The sequence below is a fragment of the Enhydra lutris genome, unplaced genomic scaffold (assembly GCF_002288905.1).
Source record: "Enhydra lutris kenyoni isolate GAN:26980312 unplaced genomic scaffold, ASM228890v2 scaffoldscaffold57, whole genome shotgun sequence".
In the NCBI taxonomy this organism is placed as follows: Eukaryota; Metazoa; Chordata; class Mammalia; order Carnivora; family Mustelidae; genus Enhydra; species Enhydra lutris.
The window spans coordinates 10,427,069-10,450,575 of NW_019154141.1; the positions used below are offsets into that span (position 1 = coordinate 10,427,069).

The 23,507-nt window shown below is 45.8% G+C and overlaps 1 protein-coding gene across 5 annotated transcripts in view; it reads left to right on the forward strand.

Moving 5' to 3' along the window:
* The window catches only part of LOC111158065 (KAT8 regulatory NSL complex subunit 1), a 180,705-nt gene extending 158,319 nt beyond the window's left edge, over positions 1 to 22,386 (forward strand). For 4 of the 5 annotated variants that reach the window (XM_022519871.1, XM_022519870.1, XM_022519869.1 and 1 more), the window contains 9 exons: positions 6,952 to 7,123; positions 13,198 to 13,380; positions 13,867 to 14,055; positions 14,411 to 14,559; positions 18,080 to 18,201; positions 18,788 to 18,845; positions 19,083 to 19,195; positions 20,029 to 20,281; positions 20,589 to 22,386. In XM_022519871.1, coding sequence (XP_022375579.1) covers positions 6,952 to 7,123; positions 13,198 to 13,380; positions 13,867 to 14,055; positions 14,411 to 14,559; positions 18,080 to 18,201; positions 18,788 to 18,845; positions 19,083 to 19,195; positions 20,029 to 20,281; positions 20,589 to 20,816 — 1,467 coding nt within the window. In that variant the 3' untranslated portion in view covers positions 20,817 to 22,386. Of the gene's footprint in view, positions 1 to 6,951; positions 7,124 to 13,197; positions 13,381 to 13,866; positions 14,056 to 14,410; positions 14,560 to 18,079; positions 18,202 to 18,787; positions 18,846 to 19,082; positions 20,282 to 20,588 lie in introns of those variants that run through there. The other variant, XM_022519873.1, reaches the window with a different exon arrangement.
* Positions 22,387 to 23,507: the final 1,121 nt, after the last annotated feature.

Consider the following 23,507-nt stretch of genomic DNA (forward strand, 5'->3'; position numbering starts at 1 on the left):
TTTTGGGTTTCATTTCTTACTATTTTGGGAATAAAAGGACTTTGGAATGCTTCTTTTTAAAACATCTTTTTTTTTCATTATCTATAATTTATCTTTAATATTTTGGTTACCTTGTTTTTCTTTTTTTATTTTTTAAATTTGTTTAAGTAGGTTCCACACCCAACATGGGACTTGAACTCATGGCTCTGAGATTAAGAGTTAGATGCTCTACTAGCTTAGGCAGCCAGACACCCCAGTTACCTTGTTTTTTAAATTCTTCCCAAATTAGTCTGTAAAGTCATACTTCTTTACATTGACCAACACATTTACCATTCTTGCTCATAGTTACTTTTTGAGTCCCACTCTCCTCCTCCTTGCTAAACACTTCTTTGGTAGCCTTCCAACAATGGTCTAGTAATTTACAACTCAGTATTTACGTAGTGTGTTTTGTGTGAATATATAGTTATAAATTGCCTTTATTCTTGAATGATGGGGTGACAGCATGTAAAATTTTATATTCAGCAGTGTGAAGATACTGCATTGCATTCCAGTATTTATTGTTGATGAAAATTCCAATGTCATTTTGTCATTCTTCTCTAGGGTAATTTAAATTCCCCAACCCCCTACCTTCGGTACTATTTTTATGTTTTGCAAGAACAAGGGATGTATTTAGATGCATGAATTAATTTTTAGCCATTTAGGGTTTGGTTTTCATCCTCATTCTGAGAGGTCTTGTCTGTCTGGAGTTTTGAAAATTTGGAAATTATTTCTTTAAACTCTTCCTCTTTTCTCCTCTTTAATATGGAATGTCTTTTTATATGTAGATTGTTGTAGATCTTGTTATTCTCCTTCCATATCTGTCTTTTCTTTCTTTTTTTTTTTTTTTTTTCATATCTGTCTTTTCTATACTTCCCATTTCCATCTCTCTGTCTTGCTCTGTTTTATCCTCAGTAGACTTCTCTGCCTGTTCTTCTGTTCCTTAGGTTTCTCTCCAGCTGTGTTTAGTTTACTATTAAACCTGTTGGGACACCAGGGTGGCTCACTTGGTTAAGCGTTTGCCTCAGCTCAGGTCATGATCCCAGGGTCCTGAGATCGAGTCCTCCATTGGGCTCCTTGCTTAATGGGGAGTCTGCTTCTCCCTCTGCCTGCTCTGCCTGCCATTTCCCCTGCTTGTGTTCTCTCTCTCTCTCTGACAAATAAATAAAATTAAATTAAAATAACACATCTATTTCTTTAAAAACAAAACAAAACAAAAACAAAAGAACCTGTCAGTTTTTGGGGGGTTTTTTGTTTTTGTTTTTTTAAAGATTTTATTTTTTTGAGAGAGCTAGCACGAGCAGGGGGGAGGGTTGTAAAGGGAGAAGCAGATTTCCCGCTGAGCCGGGAGCCCAATGTGGGACTCTATCCCAGGACCCCGGGATCATGACCTTGGTCAGAGTAGTCAGATGCTTAACTAACTGAGCCACCCAAGTGCCCCACCGTGTTTTTCATTCTGAATTTATTTGTGGTTACTTTTAGAAACATCTTTTTTTTTTTTTTCCATCCTTTCCTATTCTTTTATGATGTTCATTCCTTTCTTTATCTGTTTGAACAACTATAATATACTTTATTACTATTTTTTTAAGAGAACCATGTAGGTTTGTGTATGTTTGCCAGGGGTAGAGAACATGAGGTTTCTGCATCTTTGGCCAATATACTTACTTTAAAATTGCTTTCAGATTACTCCATTCCCAGAAGTGCCTGGCTGTCTCAGTGGGTAGAGCATGGGACTCTTGATATTGGGGTCCTGAGTTTGAGCTCCACGTTGGGCTTAGAAATCACTTTTAAAAAATTATTCTATTTCTAGTTTCTTGAGGATGAGTTCTCCGCATTTTTCCATCTGCTGACTGCTGCATATCAGTCTGTTCTTTTCTGCTTTGTAACCTTTTACAGTGAGCTCACCTGGGGTGGGGTGAGGAAGGCATGTTTTCTGTGGGAGTCTTATGTGATCCCTAGACTATGGAAATGTCCTGAAAGCACAGTTTTCCATTGATCATCTTTTCCCTTTTTTAAAAACATTCTTTTTTTTTTTAAAGATTTTATTTATTTGATGGAGAAGAGAGAGCATGAGCATCAGGGGAGTGGCAGGCAGAAAGAGAAGCAGGCTCCTCGCAGAGCAGGGAGCCAAATGTAGGGCTTGATCCCTGGGGTCATGACCTGAGCTGAAGGCAGATGTTAATGACTCAGCTACCCAGGTGCCCCTAATCTAATTCATTTAGAAATACCATCTTTGCTACATATTAAGGTGTCCTGTATACTTTGGTCTAGTTCTCTTTCTGTTTAATTGTTCTGTAGCAAACTATTTTAAATACTATAATCTTAAAATACTTTGATATGTAGTAGGACAAATTACTCCCTTTCTATCTTTGCTTATCAGAGATTTTATGGGGACTTCTCCCTTTAAAACTATATTCTTTCAGTTGCAGTTTTATGATTACTTAAATCTCACTTGCCTCTTCCTTCCCCAGCAAAACCTTAGTAAGATTGTAGATTAATTTGTAGATTATTAATAGTTTTTAAAAGGTTTGTGTTTACAAATTTTAGTTAAACTTACTCTTGTTTTTTGTTGTTACAGTCAAGATTTCTTTTTCACTTAAATGTTTCTAAATAACAGTTAAATTTTTTTAAGAAGGTGACATTTTAGAAGAAGACCTGAAGTGAGAGTAACTGTGGGAAGGCCCATGGTCTGGAATTTTGCCTGCCATATTGAGGAAATAGCAGTGGTAGAGTGAGCAAGGAGAGAAGCAGGGAGTAAAAGGAAATGAGGTCAGAGAAGGGATAGAGGTGACAGATGCTCTAAAGCTTTGTGCGCACCATTTGCAAGAACTTTGGCTCTTGTTCCTTATGAGAGGAGGAGCCACTGAGGACTGGTAAGCCAAGGTCACACCTACTACGTATTTATTTGATTAATTGGAAGGAGGAGCAAGCAGGAAGACAAGTTAGGAGTCATTTTAAACATTCATATGAGGGGGCGCCTGGGTGGCTCAGTCATTAAGTGTCTGCCTTCGGCTCAGGTCATGATTCTAGGGACCTGGGATTCAGCCCTGCATCAGGCTCCGTGCTCAGCGGGAAGCCTGCTTCTCCCTCTCCCACTCCCCCTGCTTCTGTTCCCTCTCTCACTGTGTCTTTCTCTGTCAAGAAAATAAATAAAATATTACAAAAAAAAATTCATATGAGAGGGGTGCCAGCGTGGCTCAGTCAGTTAAGCAGGCCCCTGACTCCTGACTTCAGCTCGGGTCGTGAGATCAAGCCGCACATCAGACTCTGCTGGGTGTGGAGCCTGCTTAAGATTCTCCCTCACCCCCTATCCCCCGCCACCCCTCTCTTAAAAAAAATAAGAGAAAAGATACTGACTCAGACCAGAGTGACTGCAGTTGGGGTGGTTATAAAGTGGTCAGATTCTGGATACATTAAGAAGGTAGAGACCACAGAATTTCATGATTGGATTTGGGGTATGGTAAGAGAAGGGAGTTTAGTATGAGTTCAGAGATTTAAAACTGAGCAGCTAGAAAATGGGAAGAGCTCAGTTTTGAACCGAGGTGCCTTACGTTAAGACCTCTAAGTGAAGTTGAGTGAGCAGTTAATCTACAAATGAAATCTGCACTTGCTCAGGTTTGGTGGTTTATATTTGTTGTGATTTTTTAAATTTCTTAATATAAAATATATATTGTGACTTAAAAAAAAATAGGTTCTGGGGCGCCTGGGTGGCTTAGTCAGTTAAGGATCTGCCTTCAGCTCAGGCATGATCCCGGGGTCCTGGGATAAAGCCCTGTGTTAGGCTCCCTGCTCAGCAGGGAGTCTGCCTCTCTCTCTGCCCCTCCCCCAACTTGTTCTCTCTCTTTCAAGTAAAGAAAGAAAGAAAATTTTTTAAAGAGAATCTTATTTTTCTGAAAGGACAGTAGAATTCTCATTTCTTTATGTTAGCATCAACCATCTTAATTGAATAGAAAATGATCTGTTCTCAAATGCTTTTATTTGTTTGTTTGTTTGTTTGTTTGTTTGTTTTTAAAGATTTTATTTGTCAGAGAGCACAGACAGAGGAAGTGTCAGGCAAAGGGAAAAGCAGGCTTCCCGCTGAGCAAAGAGCCTGATGTGGGACTCGATTTCAGGACTCTGGGCTCATGACTTGAGCTGGAGGCAGATACTTAACCGGCTGAGCCATCCAGGTGTCCCTCCTTAATGTTTTTAAAGCTTTGACCGGGGAAATAGACTGTCTGAGCCTCTCCCTTTTTTTAGGCATATATATGCTATTCCCTTATTAGATGGAATACAAAAATATGTTAACATTTAAACATCACAGATACGCATAATTTGTACACACATATATTACATATGTATACACAGTTTCCAGTTTTTAACTTAACTAGTGCTTTTTTGAGGAGTTCTTTATCTTAATCCCTTCCTTTAGTTTTTATTTTGTTATTTTTGCCATATTCTTTTCCCTCTACACCCAGTCTGTTGGCTGTTGACTTAAGGGTATGCTAGAGCCACAAAATGGAATGTTCATTTTTCAGCTAATTGATGCCAGGGGGTAGTTTATGAGGAAAACATATCTCCATTTTAAGATTTATTATTTTGATAACTTTTTCTAATTTATTTTTAATGTTTTAAGTTTTGGTGCAATTTCTAGATCTACCTAATTACCTAAATCCTCCCATTCATCTACTGTATGGTCTGTGGTTTTCATCTCCTGCCGGCATATTCTCTTTCAGTTCTGTCTGAAAATGTTACCTCTTTCAGAAAGCTAGTGCTGATTAAATAGAGAGCAAGGGATATTTTTTTCCCAAAACAGTACTGGCTAATGTCTACACAGTAGTGTCATGTTTAGTTGGTATAATTCCCTTTCAGTGACATCTACAATTGCAGCTTATTAGAATTCTAGTGCAAGTTGCCCAGTCTGACCTTCACAGGACCTGCTTTGCATGCCACCCATCTGTGTGGTAGCATGAAGGAGGCAGTTGGGGAATGTTGATAAAGACCATGTTGTTCTCATATTTATCTTTCTCCTGTACATGTCTGTAAAGGCAAATAGTTTTCAAGAGAGGTCTGTGCTGACAGTGAATGCAGCTCTTGCAGTCATCGTAGGCTTTTCGCTAGCAGTTTCCAGGCTACCCTGTTGTTGTTACGATGCTACCCTTGCTCAGAGCATCCCTTCTCATGGTGCTGTTCCACAGGCAAGTCGTTTTCTTCTGGGACTGTATGCTGCCCAGATGACTTTATGGGTCATGATTTGGCACATGGCAGATTTGTCCATCCTAACACTAGAGCCTAGGAATCCTACATTCAGCATGACCTGAAGTTTTCTCCTCAAAGCATTAAAATTGTTCACAAAACAAAAAACCTTTTTTTAAGCTTTGCCCCCCCCCCCCCAAAATTAAAAAAGCCTTTTAAAGAGTTAGATTACATAGCAGGAGGGGTTCATCCTTTTTTTTTTTTTTTTAAAGATTTTATTTATTCATTTGACAGAGAGAGATCACAAGTAGATGGAGAGGCAGGCAGAGAGAGAGAGGGAAGCAGGCTCCCTGCTGAGCAGAGAGCCCGACGCGGGACTCGATCCCAGGACCCTGAGATCATGACCCGAGCCGAAGGCAGCGGCTTAACCCACTGAGCCACCCAGGCACCCAGGAGAGGTTCATTCTTAACCTGCCTGCATGTATACTAAGAAAGTTTAATGGGAACAATTGAATTTAATCTAACATAAAGACTTTGGTGTGAACACTCACCATACCAAATTTCTTTTCTTTTCTTTTCTTTTCTTTTTTTAAGATTTTATTTATTTATTTGACAGAGATCACAAGTAGGCAGAGAGGCAGGCAGAGAGAGGGGGAAGCAGGCTCCCTGCTGAGCAGAGAGCCCGATGCGGGGCTTGATCCCAGGACCCTCAGATCATGGCTTGAGCCAAAGGCAGAGGCTTAACCCACTGAGCCACCCAGGTGCCCCTCTTTTCTTTTTTTTAAAGTTTTTATTTATTTATTAGCATGAGCAGGGGAGAGGGTCACAAGTGGGGAGAGGGGCAGACTTCCCACGAGCAGGGATCCTGACACAGGACTCCATCTTAGGACCCTGATATCACAACCTGAGCCTAAGGCAGACACAGTTAACCCACTGAGCCACCCAGACATCTCCAAATTTATTTTCATTGCTTAGGCATGAACTTTTTAACTATGGATCTTGGGCTCGTCAAAATGTAGCTAATGAGTTCTGTGTAGTCCAGGGAAACTTGCCACTTTGTTTGAGACCATCTGAAAGTCTTTAGAAGGAGTTGTGAAAAGAACAGGAGAGGTGTGATTGGTTATTCAGGCTCTTCAGTGGATGAAATTGCTGGAGAGAGCAAGTCATGTCCATGTGGGAATCAGGGGCCAATTATTCATCTCAGGGACTGTTGAAACCCATCAGGATGGTGGAAACATTCAGGTTTTATAAGGTTCTCAACACAGTTTCAGTAGCTTTAAACTCACAAGTTTGGTACCTAGGTAAGTGCTTAGGTCTCTGGCGGCAAGTGACTGAATTTTGTCATTGAAGAAGAAGCAAGTTTACTTAATTGCTTTGAAGGTTATTATGTGGGAGAAAAGGGACTCTATTTTTTTAAGTTTGTTTGTTTTTTGTTTTTTTTTTTATTTTGAGAGAGAGACAGAGAATGAGTGGGAGAAAGGGGCAGAGGGAGAGGGAGAAGCAGACTCTCCGCTGAGCAGGGAGCCCGACTCGGGGCTTGATCCCAGGACCCTGAGATCATGACGTGAACTGAAGGCAGACACTCAACCATGTGAGCCACCCAGGCGCCCCCAAAAGGGACTCTTTTTAACAAAGTAATTGAACTTTCGGTTAGTAGTGGTATATAGTGATCTAGAAAGAGTCTTTTGAGTCTTTGGGATGATGAGAGAGAGCTGGGTTTTATCAGACACTGAATTGTCGGTTTTGTTTGGCTTTTCACAGGTTCACCGGAACAGCACAATGCGCTCTGGCTGTGATGTGAACCCCTCCTGCGCACTGTGTGGCTCGGGCAGCACCGTCACCATGCCTCCAGAAATTCACTATGAAGCCCCTCTGTTGGAACGCCTTTCCCAGTTGGACTCTTGTGTTCACCCAGTCCTAGCATTTCCAGATGGTAAGAAAGGCCACAGAATATAAAGTTTAAATGAGACTTAAAGGCTTCAAAGTGAAAGAAAGTCAGCCAGGATCCTGGTACAATCCAGGGTGCTATCAGGGTATCAATTTCAGTCAACATTGTCTCTTAGAATTTCGCAAATAGGGGTGCAGCAGATCTGCCAGACCACAATGTGCCACTAAAAGATTGCAACTTGCCAGGAGAGAGATTCCCCCCAGCCTTTCAAGTGGCTCCTGACCCCGAAATAAAACCCTGCCTAGCTTTGCTAGCCATATGGCCCAAGTTTTCTACCAATATTTCCACTTTTATTAGAGGTCACCTGACAGCAGGAATAATTCGATCAAGCTCTTTCTTAATCAAGGGAGTTCTGATAACAAGTCCTGGAGCAGCTATAGGATTTAGGTAGGAAAAAAAAGAATTCAGTAATTTGAAAAACAGATAAAGGAGAGGGGATTATCGTAATGCAGTGTTTGATCAACTGTCAAACAGAAGAGGGCCTCCTCTAGGGTAGGTGTCAGTAATGACTGTTTTTTATAAAGTTTCATTGGAACACAGCCAGCCCGTTTGTGTCCACATTGTCATTGGCTGCTTTTCTGCCAGAGTGGCAGTGATACTGCATAGTTGCCACCAGACCGAACATAGTTTGGCCTGCAGTGCCCGAATTATTTATCATCTGTCCCTTTTAAGAAAAAGTTTATAAACTTTTGGACCATATGGATAGCAAGCTAGGCAGGGTTTTTATTTTAGGTTGGGAGTGGTGGTGGAGCAGTAAATAAACTTTAGAACATAATGAGTGGGAAACCCTAACACATCTCTGTGCTCTTCAGATTCCAAGGTTCATTGGCTTTTACCTTCTCTTACCATTTGGATTATAGCTCATATAACTTAAGATTTTATTTGTATAGTATTTTATGGTTTACAAAGCACCTTTCTTGTTTTATTTGTTTCTGTCAGGAATCTTGGAAGGTGTTAACTTCAGTTTGTGGTAGATCAAGAAAAGGCTTAGAAAAGTTGTGCTTTATCTTAGGCTGAATGGTAACGAGTTTTAAATGGTTCTAGAATTCAAACCCACGTCATCTGATGCCTGTCCTTCATTTCACTATATAATATGCTTCCTCCCAGCCAGGTTATTCAGGGAAATCAGTTTTCTACCCATTTCTAGACTCTGACTGCAAGTGGAGCCACCTGGAAAACTGAGGACCATTTCTTGGGTTGCTCTCTCAGGATCACATTTGCATTTCTCAGGATCTCGTATTTGAATAAAGAAGCCTGAAGCCTGTAGTTACATTCTGATTCTGATAAGGCCTCTTCCATACTTACTGAATATCAGCTTATAAACAATGGTGATCATTTCTTTGTCAACAGCATTACCATATACGGTTGTGAATTGTCTTCCCCATCCCCCAGTCACATATGCTCAAACTCTCTGTCTCATAGACTGGTGCCTTTACACTTCCTTACTCCATCCAGTTTCAAGCTATTGTAGGTAGCATTGAGGGAGAAAGGAAGGAAGGATGTGGAGACTCTTCTCTCTGGTCTTTAGCATCTTCACTTTCCTGCCTGCCTTGAAATACTTTTCTTCTCTCATTATCTCCCAGTGTCACACAGCTCCTAACCATGATACTGGGGTTTGGACAGGAGAGTTGGTCATTAAATTTCCTTATGAGACTGTAGAGGAAAATATATATATTTTATTATTTCAAGTAGGATGTATGAACATATTTGCCTTAGACTTTCTGTGGTTTGACTTGGGTGAGACAGTTACCACAGTTACTATTGTTCCTTTTGGATAATTTTGTTTTGATCCAAACAAATTACCACATTCAGAATGTTTGTAAGTTGTAAGGTTTTCACAAAGATGTCAAAGGACACCAATTCTGTGTGAATAGCATTTCCTGAGTATTGAGATTCCCCATGGATCACTGTGTAGAATAGTAAGTAACAGTGAAGACTAGCGGCCAGCGTAATACGTTGTGGGTCAGACATTACATACCCCACACCTGACCTTTGGGTCACCCTTTTACAGCCAGTTCTCTTGAAGATACTTAGAGATGGCAGGATTTTCAGGTAGTTTTACTAATGTTTCCTAACCTTGTTTGTAGGTGAGATGGGAACCAACTTGCAGCTCTTAATCCTAGAGTTCTTTCTCCCATGTTGACCACACGTCAGCCATTTAGCTTAAGGGTGGCTAGAGATGGTAGAATTTGAGGAGCTGGAGGAGCTGGGTGCCTGGCCGCAAGGTGAAGGAATTGCAGTGTGATAAGTCTTCAGTACCCCTAGGAGGAGGAGCTTGTTTCCTTAACAAGCCAGTTAATCCTTAGCATGGAAATGTAGAGGACGTCTAAAACCTTGGTAGAATGTTAACTTGAGTTTGAGCTTCATAAGAGCACCACCTGCTGGCCTTGAGGATCTGTGCTATTTCGAGAGCGCTTACCCAGACTGGTGTATGTGAGGCTACCGCAGTTTACCGGCAGGAGGAGGAAGTGAGTATTATGAAACAAAACTAGAAAATTCACTTGAGAAAATGGTGGAAAGTAATGAGCAAAACCGTCAAGTGAATCGTGAAATGTCAGACCCCCCCAGTGAGCATGAAGTCAGTCTTTCATTTTGTCTGAGGAAATAGTAACTTTAAAATGATGTTAGTTTCCTTCTGTTTCCTATTTCCTGTTTTAACACTTATGTTTTCCTGTTACTGACCTGATCAAGCATCTGCACCCTCTTCTCTCTCTGATGATGGCACTTGAACGGCATGGCCTGTGCGGGGATGGAATGTGTGAAGTCTTCTGGCTGAATGGGTCCCTATTGTGTTCTCTTCTATTTCATACCCTTTCATTGCTTACCTTCAGGTCCTGCATATCTAATCCATTTCAGAGCTTTAGCGCTACATGGATCTCAGGTGTTATTACTTACTTAGAGCATGAACTCAGACTAGAAATTCCTAAGAGATCATTTTTGTTCATTGACTGGGGGATTTAACGGACTTCCTGTTCATTCTTAGAGGAGTTAAACACACAGCAAGTTTCTAGCAAAGTAAAACAGCCTGAGTGCTTTGAGCAGTTTGTTATTATCCCTAACTGCCTGTTCAGTGGGTTTATAGGGGAAATTGCTCTTGATTCTGCTTAATACCTCAACTCTAGGGCACACGGTGGTATTCTTCAATTATAGCAGCTTCTACTTCAGAGCATTAGATGAGGGTGGGGGGTTAGGTATGGGTCTGGAGTCTGATGTAATGTGTTGAGAGTGGAGAGAGTCAGGGACGCCTGGGTGGCCCAGTTGGTTAGGCGACTGCCTTCATCTCGGGTCATGATCCCAGGATTGTATTAGGCTCCCTGCTCCGCCGGGGCAGGGAGGTGGTGGCAGTGTGGGGGGCCTGCTTCTCCCTCTCCTGCTTCCACTGCCAGCACTCTCCTCTCTCGTTCTGTCGAATAAAACCTTTAAAAAAAAAGGAGAAGAAGTGGAGAGATTCCGTCAGTCTAGGCTAACAGTAACAAATACTGTCCTCTCTTGTGCTTACTCTGATTGATTTGGTGGTGGCTTTCTGGACCTAACTCTGTAATTTCTAAAGATGAATCTAAGATCTCGGGGTACAGTAGGGAAAAGAATATTTTGGTTTTTTTGTTTTTGTCTGCAACAGAGGAAGGGAGAGCTCTAGAGCATGTGTGCTGGGATGTTACCTTCCCAGATCTAGGCCTGCCACCTCATTTTACCGATAAAGCTAAAAAGCCCAGCTAAGTGGTTTGTTCTTGTTTTTGCCTTCTACTCAGTGATGGAATTAGGACCTGAATCCAGGCCTTCTCATTTCTAGTCAAGGTACTGTTTCCATTATAAATCAGGTCTCTTAAATTCCTCCCTACCTCCTTTTTTCCTGCTCAATTTTCAGGTTTGGTAGAGCAGTGACTGGATAAAGTAAAAGGAAAATGTGAAATCACTAGGCTTCTGTTGTCCCATTATATAGACTTGGCCAATTCTTCTGTTGACAAGGAGTGTCCTGGGATATGGAGGAAGTGTTTTCCCCTTTGTGGGGCCTCTAGACATTCCAGCTTAGCCCAGTTTTCAGAGTGCCTCCAGACAATGCTTTATTTCCTACACACCCTTTTCCCTAACCATTTTGAATTACAGCAAAAAATATTTACCGTTAATAACCTCAAGTCAATTCTTGATTGTTTATTAATGGGAAATCCTTTTTTAAAAAAACATTAGACCTTCTTTAGGAGGGTGGGGGGAATCAAACCATTTTATTGAGGGACTCGGGGAGGAGTGGAAGGGCTGGGAACATAACGAGATCCAATAGCCTCGGTCTGGTTGGTATCTCCCCAACTTTGAGGTTGCTGAAAGCTGATGTTTAGGTGAATTTGTTTTTAAGTGTGGAAAAGAAGGAATGAGTATGCAAAAAAAAAAAAAAAAAAATTCAGAAGACAGCACTGTCCTTACATACTGTATCTCACTACTTAGACCTATAGCAAATATTTATTACCTTTAAAACTTCAGTAGTTTTCCTAATTTGTTGGACTGCCATAGTAAATGGCATAACAGTGGTCTTTTCACAGAACTGGAAAATAATGTCTGGCGCTGAGGCTGCTTTCCCACTGAGGAAAAGCATCCCTGAGAACAGAATTATTTTATTCACTCAGGGATATATGTTCATTCCAGTCCTGAGAAGCCCAGTGTTCAAATTTGTTCTTAAAGTGTCATGAGGTCCATGGTATATACTATAGAAAAGAGTGTTTAAATGTTTTTACACTATAGAACTGCCTTGAAAAATACCCTATACATTCCACTTCTTGCCAGTAATTTGGGAAATCTTACATTCCACCTCTCCATTCTCTGGACCAAATAATCTCATGGTGTAGTAGCTGAGAGTGTGGGCTCGAGGGTTCTACATACCTAAGTTTGAGTGTTGGTTGACTTTCTAAACTTTGTATCCTTAAACAGTTAATTCACCTCTATGAAACTGTTTGGTCTTTTTAAAAAAAGACCATAATGATACTTACATCAAAATGAAATACAGATTTAAAATTAATTATCAAGTGTAAGACCTGTAAAAAGAAAAACTGCCAAACAATGCTGAGAGAAAATTAAAGAAAACCTAAATAAATAGATCTACCACATTCATGGATTGAGAGACTTGGTGTTGATGGCAGAAAAGAAAGCAGTTCTCCCCAGATTGACCTTAGAGTCCGTGTAATACACAACGAGCTTTTTTGTATTTGAGTTTTTTGCAGAAGCCTGGAGAAGAAACAAACCACCTAGGATTAAGGAAGAATCCGCTTCCATTTTATCTGTAGCACTGAATGTTAGAATAAAGTAGAGTAGTAGTGACAGTTTTTGAGGTCTGAGAGAAGAATGGTTTCAGTCTAGAAATACTTTTTTCTAAAGAAATTACTTAATGGCACGTTCTTAGGAAAATAAAAAACAGAACTAAGAAAGTGAAAAGGTACAATATTGGTAAACCAAAGTGGTAAAAATTATAGTTTAAAAGATTAATTTTTGATTGTTGAATACTAACTAATCGGCAAAAAAGAACCGATTAGAGGCCCGTGGGGGCCTCTAGGGCCTGGGTGATAGGGAGGTGAGGAGCTAGGAAGGAAGGTGGGGGTAGTACTCAGTAGATGGTAAGTATTTGTTGAATGAATGTATCCTGATTAACTGTGTTGATAGTATTAGGTTTAAATGCTTTAGTCTCTAGGAGAATTGAAGCAGGGTGTTTATCAATCTTTTGAACCAGCAAAGTTTAACAGACTTGGTAGAATTCCTGAACAAAGAAAACTCCATTGATGTATCAGAAGGTGTTTTTAGATGGGGTGTGTGTGTGTTTAATTTGAAAATGAAAGGCAAAGGTGACTTGCTTGTGAATAAAAGAATGACCTTCAGTAAGGTTCAGGTAACCAGCTGCTCCACAGGACAGTGCTTGCCCTGCCAGGCCATCCTGCCCACTGGGCACAGAAGAAAGGGTGTGATGTGGATTCTCACCGGTGGAGAGCGTGGGTTACCCGTAGATGCATCTCCCTTCTTAGAGAGAGGAGTCCAGAGGCCAGGTGTCTGGACTAACCCGCAGTGTCTCGTGTTTCCCGCAGATGTTCCCACGAGCCTGCACTTCCAGAGCATGCTGAAATCTCAGTGGCAGAACAAGCCTTTTGACAAAATCAAACCTCCCAAAAAGTTTTCACTAAAGCACAGAGCACCCATGCCGGGCAGTCTGCCAGATCCAGCTCGTAAAGACAGGCACAAGTTGGTCACCTCCTTCCTAACAACAGCCAGTAAGTTCCGGGGGACCCGGGATTCGTCCTCCGGTTATTCTCTTTTCCTTTTGTATTCTCAAGTTACTGTTTCGCTGTGGCAGTATCTCGGGGTTTAGAGAAACAATTGGCTGATAGAAATTCAGCTCACAGCCTACTTCTGCTTGTCTCGGATGTTCTCACATGGACTTCGAAGGCTATTCCAGACACCAGGCGTCTCGGGGCAAGACCCAGAGTGCGGGCTGAACAGCTGGCAGTGACACGGCATGGGCTCCAGCTGTGGGCAGTCTGTCTCCTGTAGCCTGGTTGCAGATCTCTCTGCTTGAGGGCCCTGTGGGCTGCCCGGCCTGCCCTGGCCCTCGTGCTGTCTGCTGGGAGTGGCAGTCCCAGAGGACTCTCCTGCTGCCCTGGGTGTCTGTCCCTGGCCTAGAGCGAACTCAAGAGCTTGGAACTCAAATAAAAGATTGAGAGAAGATTTCACAGCTCCTTTTCTGTTCCCCTCTTCAGAGCTGTCCCATCACCAAACTCGGCCTGACAGGACCCACAGGCAGCACTTAGACGATGTGGGGGCCGTGCCTATGGTGGAACGAGTGACAGCGCCAAAAGCAGAGCGCTTGCTCAACCCACCGCCACCTGTGCACGACCCAAACCCCAGCAAAATGAGATTGCGAGACCATTCATCTGAGAGAAGTGAAGGTAGGGCCAGGCCCGGCACCTCTGCCTGCATCTGCATCTGCTCAGGGCTTTCTGGGGCAGCCTGGGCTTCTCTCAATCGCCCCCAGCTTTGTCCTTCACTTTTTAGGAAGGCAGAGTAGAGGGACCCCTACTGCTTCTAAATGCAGGTTACTTCTAACTGCTACAGCGACCTCCTCCCAGCCCCCTATCTCCCGCAACCAGTTTGCTTCACCTTTTTATCCTCTAGGCTTAGAAAGCGTTTTTGCTTTTACCATGTTTTTACCGTGCTTTTACCGTTGCTGGCATTTGTGGCTTGTGCTGGAAGGAGAGCTGGTTGAGGTGGCCACGTATTCCTCTTTTCTGTTGACTTCTGCAGTGTTGAAGCATCACACGGACATGAGCAGTTCGAGCTACCTGGCGGCCGCCCAGCATCCCCCACACAGCCCTCTGGTGCGACAGCTCTCCACCTCCTCAGACACGTCGGCACCCACCAGCTCTAGCCCACAGGTCACGGCCAGCGCGTCTGTAAGTACCTGCGCGGAGCTGGCTGGACAGCCCCTCTGCAGTCCCAGCTCCTCAGGGGGCTCTGGAGGACAGTGTGGGGAGTGGGCTGTGAGGCCCAGGGCATTTGGGGGTGCTCAGCGCACCGCGATGTGTCATTTTTTAGTCCAAGGGATGGTATTTGACCTTGTGTTCTCCATGGTGGAAAGTTGGATGCTGAGACACACCCTGAAAGTGGTCTGTGGGGTTAGGTCTCACCCAGCACTCAGCAGTAGCATGGTTTTGATCCCGTTGGTTCCAGAAGCTCCCCCGCGAGGAGCGGTAGCAGACGGGTACTTAGGAACACTGGAGGCATTCCATTTCCTTAGTTTCACTCTCCTGGTATGAGTGGAGGGGAGAAGGCGGGGCCTCATGCCGTCCCTGAAAGCTGTCAGCATAGCCATTCCAGACACACATTCCCGCTGGTTTCTTTCTCATATTTAATTCCTCAGTGTTTGCCTCCTTGAAACATATACCTAGAGCTTCTTGGTGCCCACTGACTGGTCCTTTCTGTGGTATTTATGATAATAATGGTGATAGTGCTAATAAAATGGTGTTTGTTGTGTCTGTTCTGCATGCTTTTCTGTGTTAACTCATTCAATCCCAATACTGCCCTTTGAGATGTAGGTGATATTAAGGATTCTTACTCTGTCGGCAGGGAAACTGAGGCTTTGTGAGGTTAAGTAAACTGTGCAGAGGGAGGCAACTTGTGAGGGTCATGACTGCCACTCAGCCCCAAGCCGTGTGACCACAGAGCCAGCTCTTCACCATGACATGCACGTGTGAGCTCAGCGTCACTGAGGTCACTTGTGGGCGTGTGCATGCGCTACGAGCTCCCTTCAGAGCGCACTTCAGGAAACGTATAACCTCACAAATGGGCTCGCTTTGTTCTCTGTCTTTGCTCTTTAAAATCAGGCACTCTTTTCCAAATGACCTCTTTATTCCTCCCTTTTACCTCTGTCACCCACAAATTTTTGTCTAAATAGGTGTGTAGTGTCTATCACAAACTCCGTTTCCCATCAGAGGGTCTCAGACAACCAGAGGATTCCAGTCTGAACTCTGAGATCTGACAGTTGGAGAGACTTCAGTGCTCTTTCCCTTCCTAGCCCTCCTTGTCTGGAGGATGTCCCCTTAGGCCTGAATTGTTTGAAATTTTTTCTTATTTATTATTGAGTACAGATTTTGTATCTGCACTGACCCTTATGGCTCTCACTGCCTGATGTTTTCTAAAAGTGTGGATTTATTTAATAGTAACAAGAAGGATAGGCCAGATACTGAAAATGAGGGGGAGAAACTGGGGTGGGGGGGATGTGTGGGGTAGTGCTGCCTGAAAGCTGTTGGGCATCTCAGAAACCTCCTGTGGCTTTAAAAAAAGAAAGAAGTCCCTGAGGATTCTGATTTGATAGAGAAGGCATCCCAGAACCTTTTGCTTGCTTCTGTGCTTTCTTCCTTTCCTCCCCTTTCCTTCTTGGCAAAAGCACTCTTCATCTTGCTTCTGAGAAACCACTTTCCATTCCCATCACCTGTTTTGCCCCTCTGGCTCTAAACAGGAGAGAGTAGTTGAATTAGACCAAATGAGTGCCTGGTGGGAGGCAGGGCTCAAGCCTGTTGACCCATTTATTTTTTTATTTTTTTTAATTTTTTTTCATAGTAGAAAGCTTGATGTTGAGACAAAACTCCATGGGTGTTGTTCTTCGCCCACTCCCATCTCTTGCCCTTGAAGGTACTAACAGCAGCCCCAGAAGATTCAGGGAAAAACACACCTGTTTCTGCCAGCTCCACATTCAGTCTTGACCAGGCTGCAGGGAGAGCGCTCTCTTGAGCTCCCCTGAGGTACACTTCAGGTTGTAGGATGTGTCCTTTCAGCAGAGGTGGGCCAGTGGTAGAGGCTTCAGGGTGTGAGGTCACTGAGCCTTAGCTAGATTTGCAGAATTCTCTTCGACCATTTTGGTTAACCAGTTTTACCTTAAATTTGTGAGGTAGAGGCCATCTGTCCTCATTTGATAGAGAAGGAAATGGAGGTGAAAAAGACGTTGTGGTGGGCTGACATGAGAGGCGACAGCAGCTAGAGGCCTGGCCCAGGAAGCACTGCCTGTTGGCATTCTCAGAATGCCTGAAGGGATGGGTTGAATCAATCCTGTATCACCCTCCAGGAACAGAGAGTGGGGTGGTTAGTTGTAGGAACAGTGTCTTCCTCATCATGCTTCATGAGCTGACTGCACTTGGGGCTTGGCTTTGAAATGCAGCCCCTTGGGTGTCTCCAGCTGTGCTGTTGCCATGGCAGCACGTGTGTCATCCCACTGTTGCCCTCTGGCCCCTCTCCACTCAGCCACCAGTGTCTGTCTGTTTCAGGGTGGGCTGTTCACTGTCTGGGCCCAAGCAGCTGGTGGACTTTGCCTGCGTCCGAGAAACCAACCAAGGCCTTCAGCTCCCTCCTGTATTCCTTCTTTGGCCTCCGAGCCTGCTGTAGATGCTCACCTCCTCCTCTGATACTGGGCCCTTGTTAGTCTTCTTCCCTAAGAATTTGAACTTCTCAACCTGCAGAAGCAAATCTCTCTTCTCCAGGAGTGAGCTGTGTGACCAGGTCCAGGTCCTCTTCCTCTGTTTCCCTCCACTCAGCTCCACTGATAGAGCTAGAAAGCTCTCCTCTCTTCCCCAGTAGTCAAAAAGACGGGATATCCCATGGGGCTGAGCAGATGGTGGGTGCAGACTTAGCTGAAGAGTTCAAATCTGCAAGAAGGAGGTGCTTTCATGACATCCAAGGTTAGATGATCCGTTGAGCTGGGCCTGTGCCCTGAGGTCTTTCCAGGATGAGGAAGCTCCCCTCTCTTAACCTTAAGGGTGCACTAGGTTTAGGGAAGCGTTGGCTGTGGGGCCTCTAGGGCCTGGGTGATAGAGATAGCAAGGGGAAGCAGAAAGGATGACCCTAACGCAGGGGGGTAGTTAAGGTGTATGTGGGGGAGTCAGAAGCACAGCCTGACTTGAGGACTCAGGGTGAGCACCCCTGCAAAATTCAGTAAAAGTCTTCTTCCACGTGAGCCCATGAAAGAAGAGACTCGGGAGCCACGTGGCAGCTCTCCTGAGGACGTCATAGGGGGAGACCTCGTCCTCAGTGCAGGTGGCCGGCCCCCGCCCGAGACTCAGGTGCCCGGGTGCTGGCCATCCTATTTTATGTCCCAGGTGTAGGATTAGACGTTTGCAGAATTGCGCCTCACTTGTAAATACCCTTTTTTTTTTTAAGTGGTACATATGACTTTGGGGCTTAGACTTTTTTTTTTTTTCCTCTTTTTTAAGATTTTACTTACTTCTTTGACAGAGACACAGCAAGAGAGGGAAGCCAAGCAGGAGGAGTGGGCGTGGGAGAGGGGGAAGCAGGCTTCCCACGGAGCAGGGAGCCTGATGTGGGGCTCAGTTGCAGGACCCTGCGATCATGCCCTGAGCCGAAGGCAGATGCCCAACAACTGAGCCACCCCGGCACCCCTTTAAACTCATCTTTGTCTTACAGCAGCCAGTGAGGAGGAGAAGGGGAGAGAGCTCGTTCGACATTAACAACATTGTCATCCCAATGTCTGTTGCTGCAACAACTCGTGTAGAGAAACTACAGTACAAGGAAATCCTTACTCCCAGGTAGAGGCCCTTGCTTATTGGCTTCTTGCCCTTTTCTTCCATTACTGCCTCTTTCCCTTCTTGTCCTCGAGCTTTGGGTCCTAGCCTTAGGTTTTGTCATCTCTTTAAGAGAAATTCTTCCCTGATAACAGTGAAATTGTTTCTGTATATCATTCTCTCGTTCTCTTAATAAAGAGTACCAACCAGACCTCAGGCCACATGCTGGCTGTAGCCATGTTTGTCTGACAGCACAGTGTGTTTCCCAGTAGTGAGTTTGTTGTCCGCAACAAAGCAGAATTTCACCTAGGAATCAAACCCACTTTTGTTGACAATTTCAGAAATTGGGCGGCCCCGTGTGTGTGCTCTCACAGGCTAGCAGTCTGCCGGGGCTGGCAGTGGTCCCTTGTGGACAGTTCCTTTGCCTGCTGTTTGTCACAGCTCCCAGCCGGCTTCCCGTGTCTGTCCTTTGTGGCCCCTCTCTGAGGCCTTGGGAATACCAAGGCAGAGGGCAGTGTCGTCCACAGGCGCCCAGCTCGCTCTCGCACAGACACACTCAACCTGCCCGGCTGCACTGCTCTCTCACGCTTGTCCTGTCTTGATTTTGCAGCTGGCGCGAGGTCGATCTTCGGTCTCTGAAGGGGAGTCCTGACGAGGAAAATGAGGAGGTAACAGCATGGTCCTTCTCTCTTGGAAGGATGCACACACGCGCGTGCACACGGTTGGGTGTACACACTCTAGGGGCTTGAAGACCCGTGAGTGTCAAGTACAAGCTCACTGTATTCCTGTCCTGACAGAGACAGCCCCCGCAGTAAGGGCTGGGGCTGGTTCTAGAATTGCTCTAGCTTTACTTAGGCTTGGCTTCCTGGAGGAGAGAGGGAACCAGTGAAGCTGTTCTCTTGCAGGTCGAAGATCTATCTGACGCAGCCTTTGCCGCCCTTCATGCCAAATGTGAGGAGATGGAGAGGGCTCGGTGGCTGTGGACCACGAGCGTGCCACCCCAGCGGCGGGGCAGCAGGTGACGGGGCAGGCACAGGTCCCCCGGCCTGTGAAGGGAGGGTGGGCAGGGAGTTGGGTGCTGGGTCTGTGGGGTTGCCACTGCCCCTGGGTTGCTCTCTGTGTCTGTCCACTGGCGAGGGCTGAGAACACAGAAGTTCCCGGCTGTTCGGCTGTTCGTTGGACCTAATGAGGGTATGAGGGTCACGTGGCTGGAGCCTTGCTGGGCGGTAGGGTCGCTGTCCGGTTGTGGCAAACTTGGTGATCTCCCAGCTCTGCCCGGCGGCTGGCTGGGCCATTCGGGGGCCAGTTGAGGGTTGTGTTGATTTAACCAGAGGCACTTCGGAGGCCTCACCACAGTTTAACCCTCCTTGGGACAGTTGAATTGGGGGGTTGTGGTCCCGCTCAAAAGAACTGGCCTGCCCTGTCTCCGTTTGGCTAACAGAGGCACAGAAACCCTCAGGAGTCTCAGATAGAAAGATTTAGGGCCCTTGTTTTTGCTTTTTTTCCCCTTGACAACAGTTTTCAAAGTCTAGATGCTTTTCCCTTCCCTGTGAATTCGGTGGGCACTGTGCCAGAGATTAGCCCTTGGCATCGTTCCGCCCTGGCTTTTCTCTTGGGACGATAGGTGCGCCCATTTCTTAAGATTTGTGTATCGGGGGTGTCCCCCCGTACACAGCGGTGGGAGGAAACGAGGGATTTATGGTTCCTGGGACTGAACTGTGTGTGTCCGTCTACCTCAGCTCCTCTAGTTGGGATGTTCTTTTCTTGCCTCCTCCCCAAGCTCCCCGAAAATCAACCTACAAGTAATCCCCTGTTGCCCAGGCACTCAGATTTGCACTCCTTGGTGTCCAGGTCTTACAGGTCATCAGATGGCCGGACAACTCCCCAGCTGGGCAGTGCCAACCCCTCCACCCCCCAGCCCGCCTCCCCTGATGTCAGCAGTAGCCACTCTCTGTCAGAGTTCTCCCACGGTCAGTCCCCGCGGAGCCCTATCAGCCCAGAACTGCACTCGGCGCCCCTCACCCCTGTGGCTCGGGATGTGCTGCGACACCTAGCCAGCGAGGACACCCGTTGTTCCACGCCAGAGCTGGGGCTGGATGAGCAGGTGAGGAACACTGCCTTTTCGTGGGGGTCGGCCGGGTAGGGGACAGAATGGGGAAGGGACAGCACCCCCTGAAGATGGGTCTGCCTCTCATGCCCCTCCCCTTCTGCATCTTAAAGGGGCTGCACTTAAAATTGACCTTCTGAAGGGGCCGTGGGACGGGTGCCCACTCCAAGGGGTCTTCCTGGACCACTCCAGGAACTCTCGAAGGACTAGTCTTGGACTTCAGTCCACATGTTTTGGGAGAGGGCCTTGGGGCAGGATGTAGGCTGGGCCTCGCTCCTCACCGTGGCAGTCTGTCTCCCCACAGTCCGTCCAGCCGTGGGAACGGCGGACCTTCCCGTTGGCCTACAGCCCCCAGGCGGAGTGCGAGGACCAGCTGGACGCGCAGGAACGGGCAGCCCGCTGCACTCGGCGCACCTCGGGCAGCAAGACTGGCCGAGAGGCAGAGGTGGCCCCCACCTCACCTCCTGCTGTCCCCATCAAGAGTCGGCATTTGGCAACAACGGTCACAGCTCAGCGTCCAACTCACAGATGAGCGGGAGACAAGAATCTAAACAGACTCACTAACTATTGGCATTAAAGCTTCAGAAATCTCTGCGTTTGATATTCAAACATCATATGCCGGAAATTTTCACAGTTTTTAGTGAATTTAAGGAATTTAGATTCTACTTTGGTATTTTTTGTTTTGATTTTTGTTTTGTTTTGGTTTTGGTTTCCATGTTTTGTTGTCACACACCTGAGCACTTCCTCCAATTGGCAAACAGAAGTTCAGGATAAGACCCTGCTGGCCTGGTCCTGGCACGTCCTCTGCACTGTTGAATCACTGGACTTAGCGATGCTAGATGATCACCCCTCTCCTTGCACCTGTCGGCAGGGTGCACCGGCCAGGTGGGCGGAGGGGGTTGGGGAGGGGAGAACAGTTTGCTCTGGGCCCCGCCCTCTTCCCTCCCCTGCCATCGATGGTGGCCTGGCCCTGCGCTGGCCCTCCTGGCTGGGTCCCCCTTGGCCATCTGTGCTAGAGCACCCCCACCAGAGCCTCTTGGCCATAATTGCCACCTGTTCTCACCGAGCTCTCAGTCAACAGAATGGCTTCCCCTTGTCATCCAGATCTTGGGAGACCTAGTTAGGGTTTCCTCTGCATTTGGTCATCTCTGTTTTGACTCCTTAACTGCAGTGACCTAGCTGCGGCTGCTCAGGTCCCCGTCCTGCCCCTCGTGCCCTGTCGTCTGCTCCCCAACACCATCCACACACCTGTACGCACCAGTCCTTCCACTCGGGACGTTTTTACCACCTGTCCTTGTCTGTGAAGGTAGGGTTAGGGCTACTTAACTTCATTCCCACTCCTCTGCAAACTGGGGGGTCAGGGACACGAGCAGCCATCTTCCCTGTATGATTCTGTTGTCACAGATGCATTTAGTTCCGTTTCCTTCAGATCCGGTTCCCTGTCTGTGTCAGTTAGACCTTTTCCTCTTCACGCTCCCCTTGCCTGTGGAACGTTGTCTGGTCCTCGCTGTGGTTCCCGTCACTCCCTCACCACCCCCCTTGGTTAACCTCGTGCCTGTCTCATGTATGACCACATCACCAAAAGGGGGGGGCAATAAGGACTTCTTTATTTTTATTTTTATTCTTTTTGTTGTTGCCATTTTGTAATCGTATAAAAATAGTAGACAAACTGCTTAATGGTTGGGGTTTTTTCACAATTTTCAACATTAGTGATTTTTTTTTTGATTCTGTTTGCAAGTTAAAGGGTTTGTCATTGTTTCTTTAAAAAAACAATAACGCACCATCTCCCTACGCATAAAGTGCTTCTTCTATTTATAAGGTTGAAAATTCTGAATAACCCTTTTAGCATTGTTAAAAAAAAAAAACAAAAACAAAAATGGAAAAAAAAACCTTGTATTTTGTAAATATTTTCTTTTCCTGCTTTGAGCTGTGTATTGGCAGCGAAACATGTAGCTGTCTTTGTTCTATAGAAATGCTTTTCTTCAGAGAAGCTGATCTTTGTTAATGTCTTGATTCTGTTCGCAAAGCACAGACTAGTGCTTAAAAAAAAAAAAAAGGAAGGAAAAATTGAAAAAAAAAATAATAAAAAAAAAGTTACAGAATGTTGTGTTGCCAGGCCTTTCTTGACATCGGACCGGCTCTGCATGGCCATGGTGGCAGCCTGGGTCCCTGCTCTGCTGAGCAGTTCTTGGGGAGTCTCCATTCTGTCTCTGGGCACCTCGTGGGGTCACCTGATGGTCACTAGGAAAAGGATGTTGGGGGGGGTGAGGGGGCCCAGAGGACAGGGGATCTCCGTAGATAATCTTTTTGTTGGATGTAAGTGATTGATCGTTTGGTCATTGCCTTTCTCTAGTGAGACCAGCAGTATGACATTTCATATCTATTCTAAATTGTTAAACTCTTAAGGGAGATACCACCTCTCAGTTTGGTTTTTTTGTTGGTTTCCCCCACCCCAAGGTTGGGGTCAGTGAGAATGTATATATACTTTGTAACATCATTTTTCTGAGGCGGCTCAGTGCTGGATTCTCTTTGTGTAAGACCAATAAGTCTCTTTTCTTCCTTCTGATGGCAGTCCAGTCGATGCCACCAGGGAAGCCCCCTGTCCTGGCAGAGAAGCCCCTGAGTCTGGAGGTGGCATTTCTCTCTAGCTGCCCTGTCGCTTCTGTGGGAGCTTCTGCCCACAGGGGCTCCAACAAGGACGGTGCGGGGAGTCTTTTGCAACTTTGTATGAAGATCTAAGTGTTCCTTGTTAGCACCTTGACCTGATTACTAAATAATTCAGTGGGTTATGGTTTTCGGTTTTTGTTTCCTTTGTTGGCTACGTGGTGGTCCTGTCCTGACGTAGGAGACCTCATCCCCCATCTAAGTAAGGATCCAAAGGAAAGAGGAAGGCAGATTCAGTTGGACGACTGGCCGGCCTAGGGACCAAAACCGATCTCCCCCACTACCCCCGCCTCGTGTGGTGGCAGTATGCTGGCATGGGTCTGGCCGACTCTGAGCGCAGCCTCTTGAGCTCAGCCCCAGGGGCGGTGCTGCCCTTGTGAGTTGGACCGGGGTGGTTTGCGAGCCGCAGTCAGAGTCAGCGCAGAATGAACAAGTCTGAGAACTCTTCTTGCATCTCCTGGGCCCGGGCTAGAGAGCTGTCAAATTCTGATGTCCAGGTTTTAGCAACCTTGACATTCCCTGTTCAGAGCCATGTCCTCGGGTTGGGAAAAGACTTGCA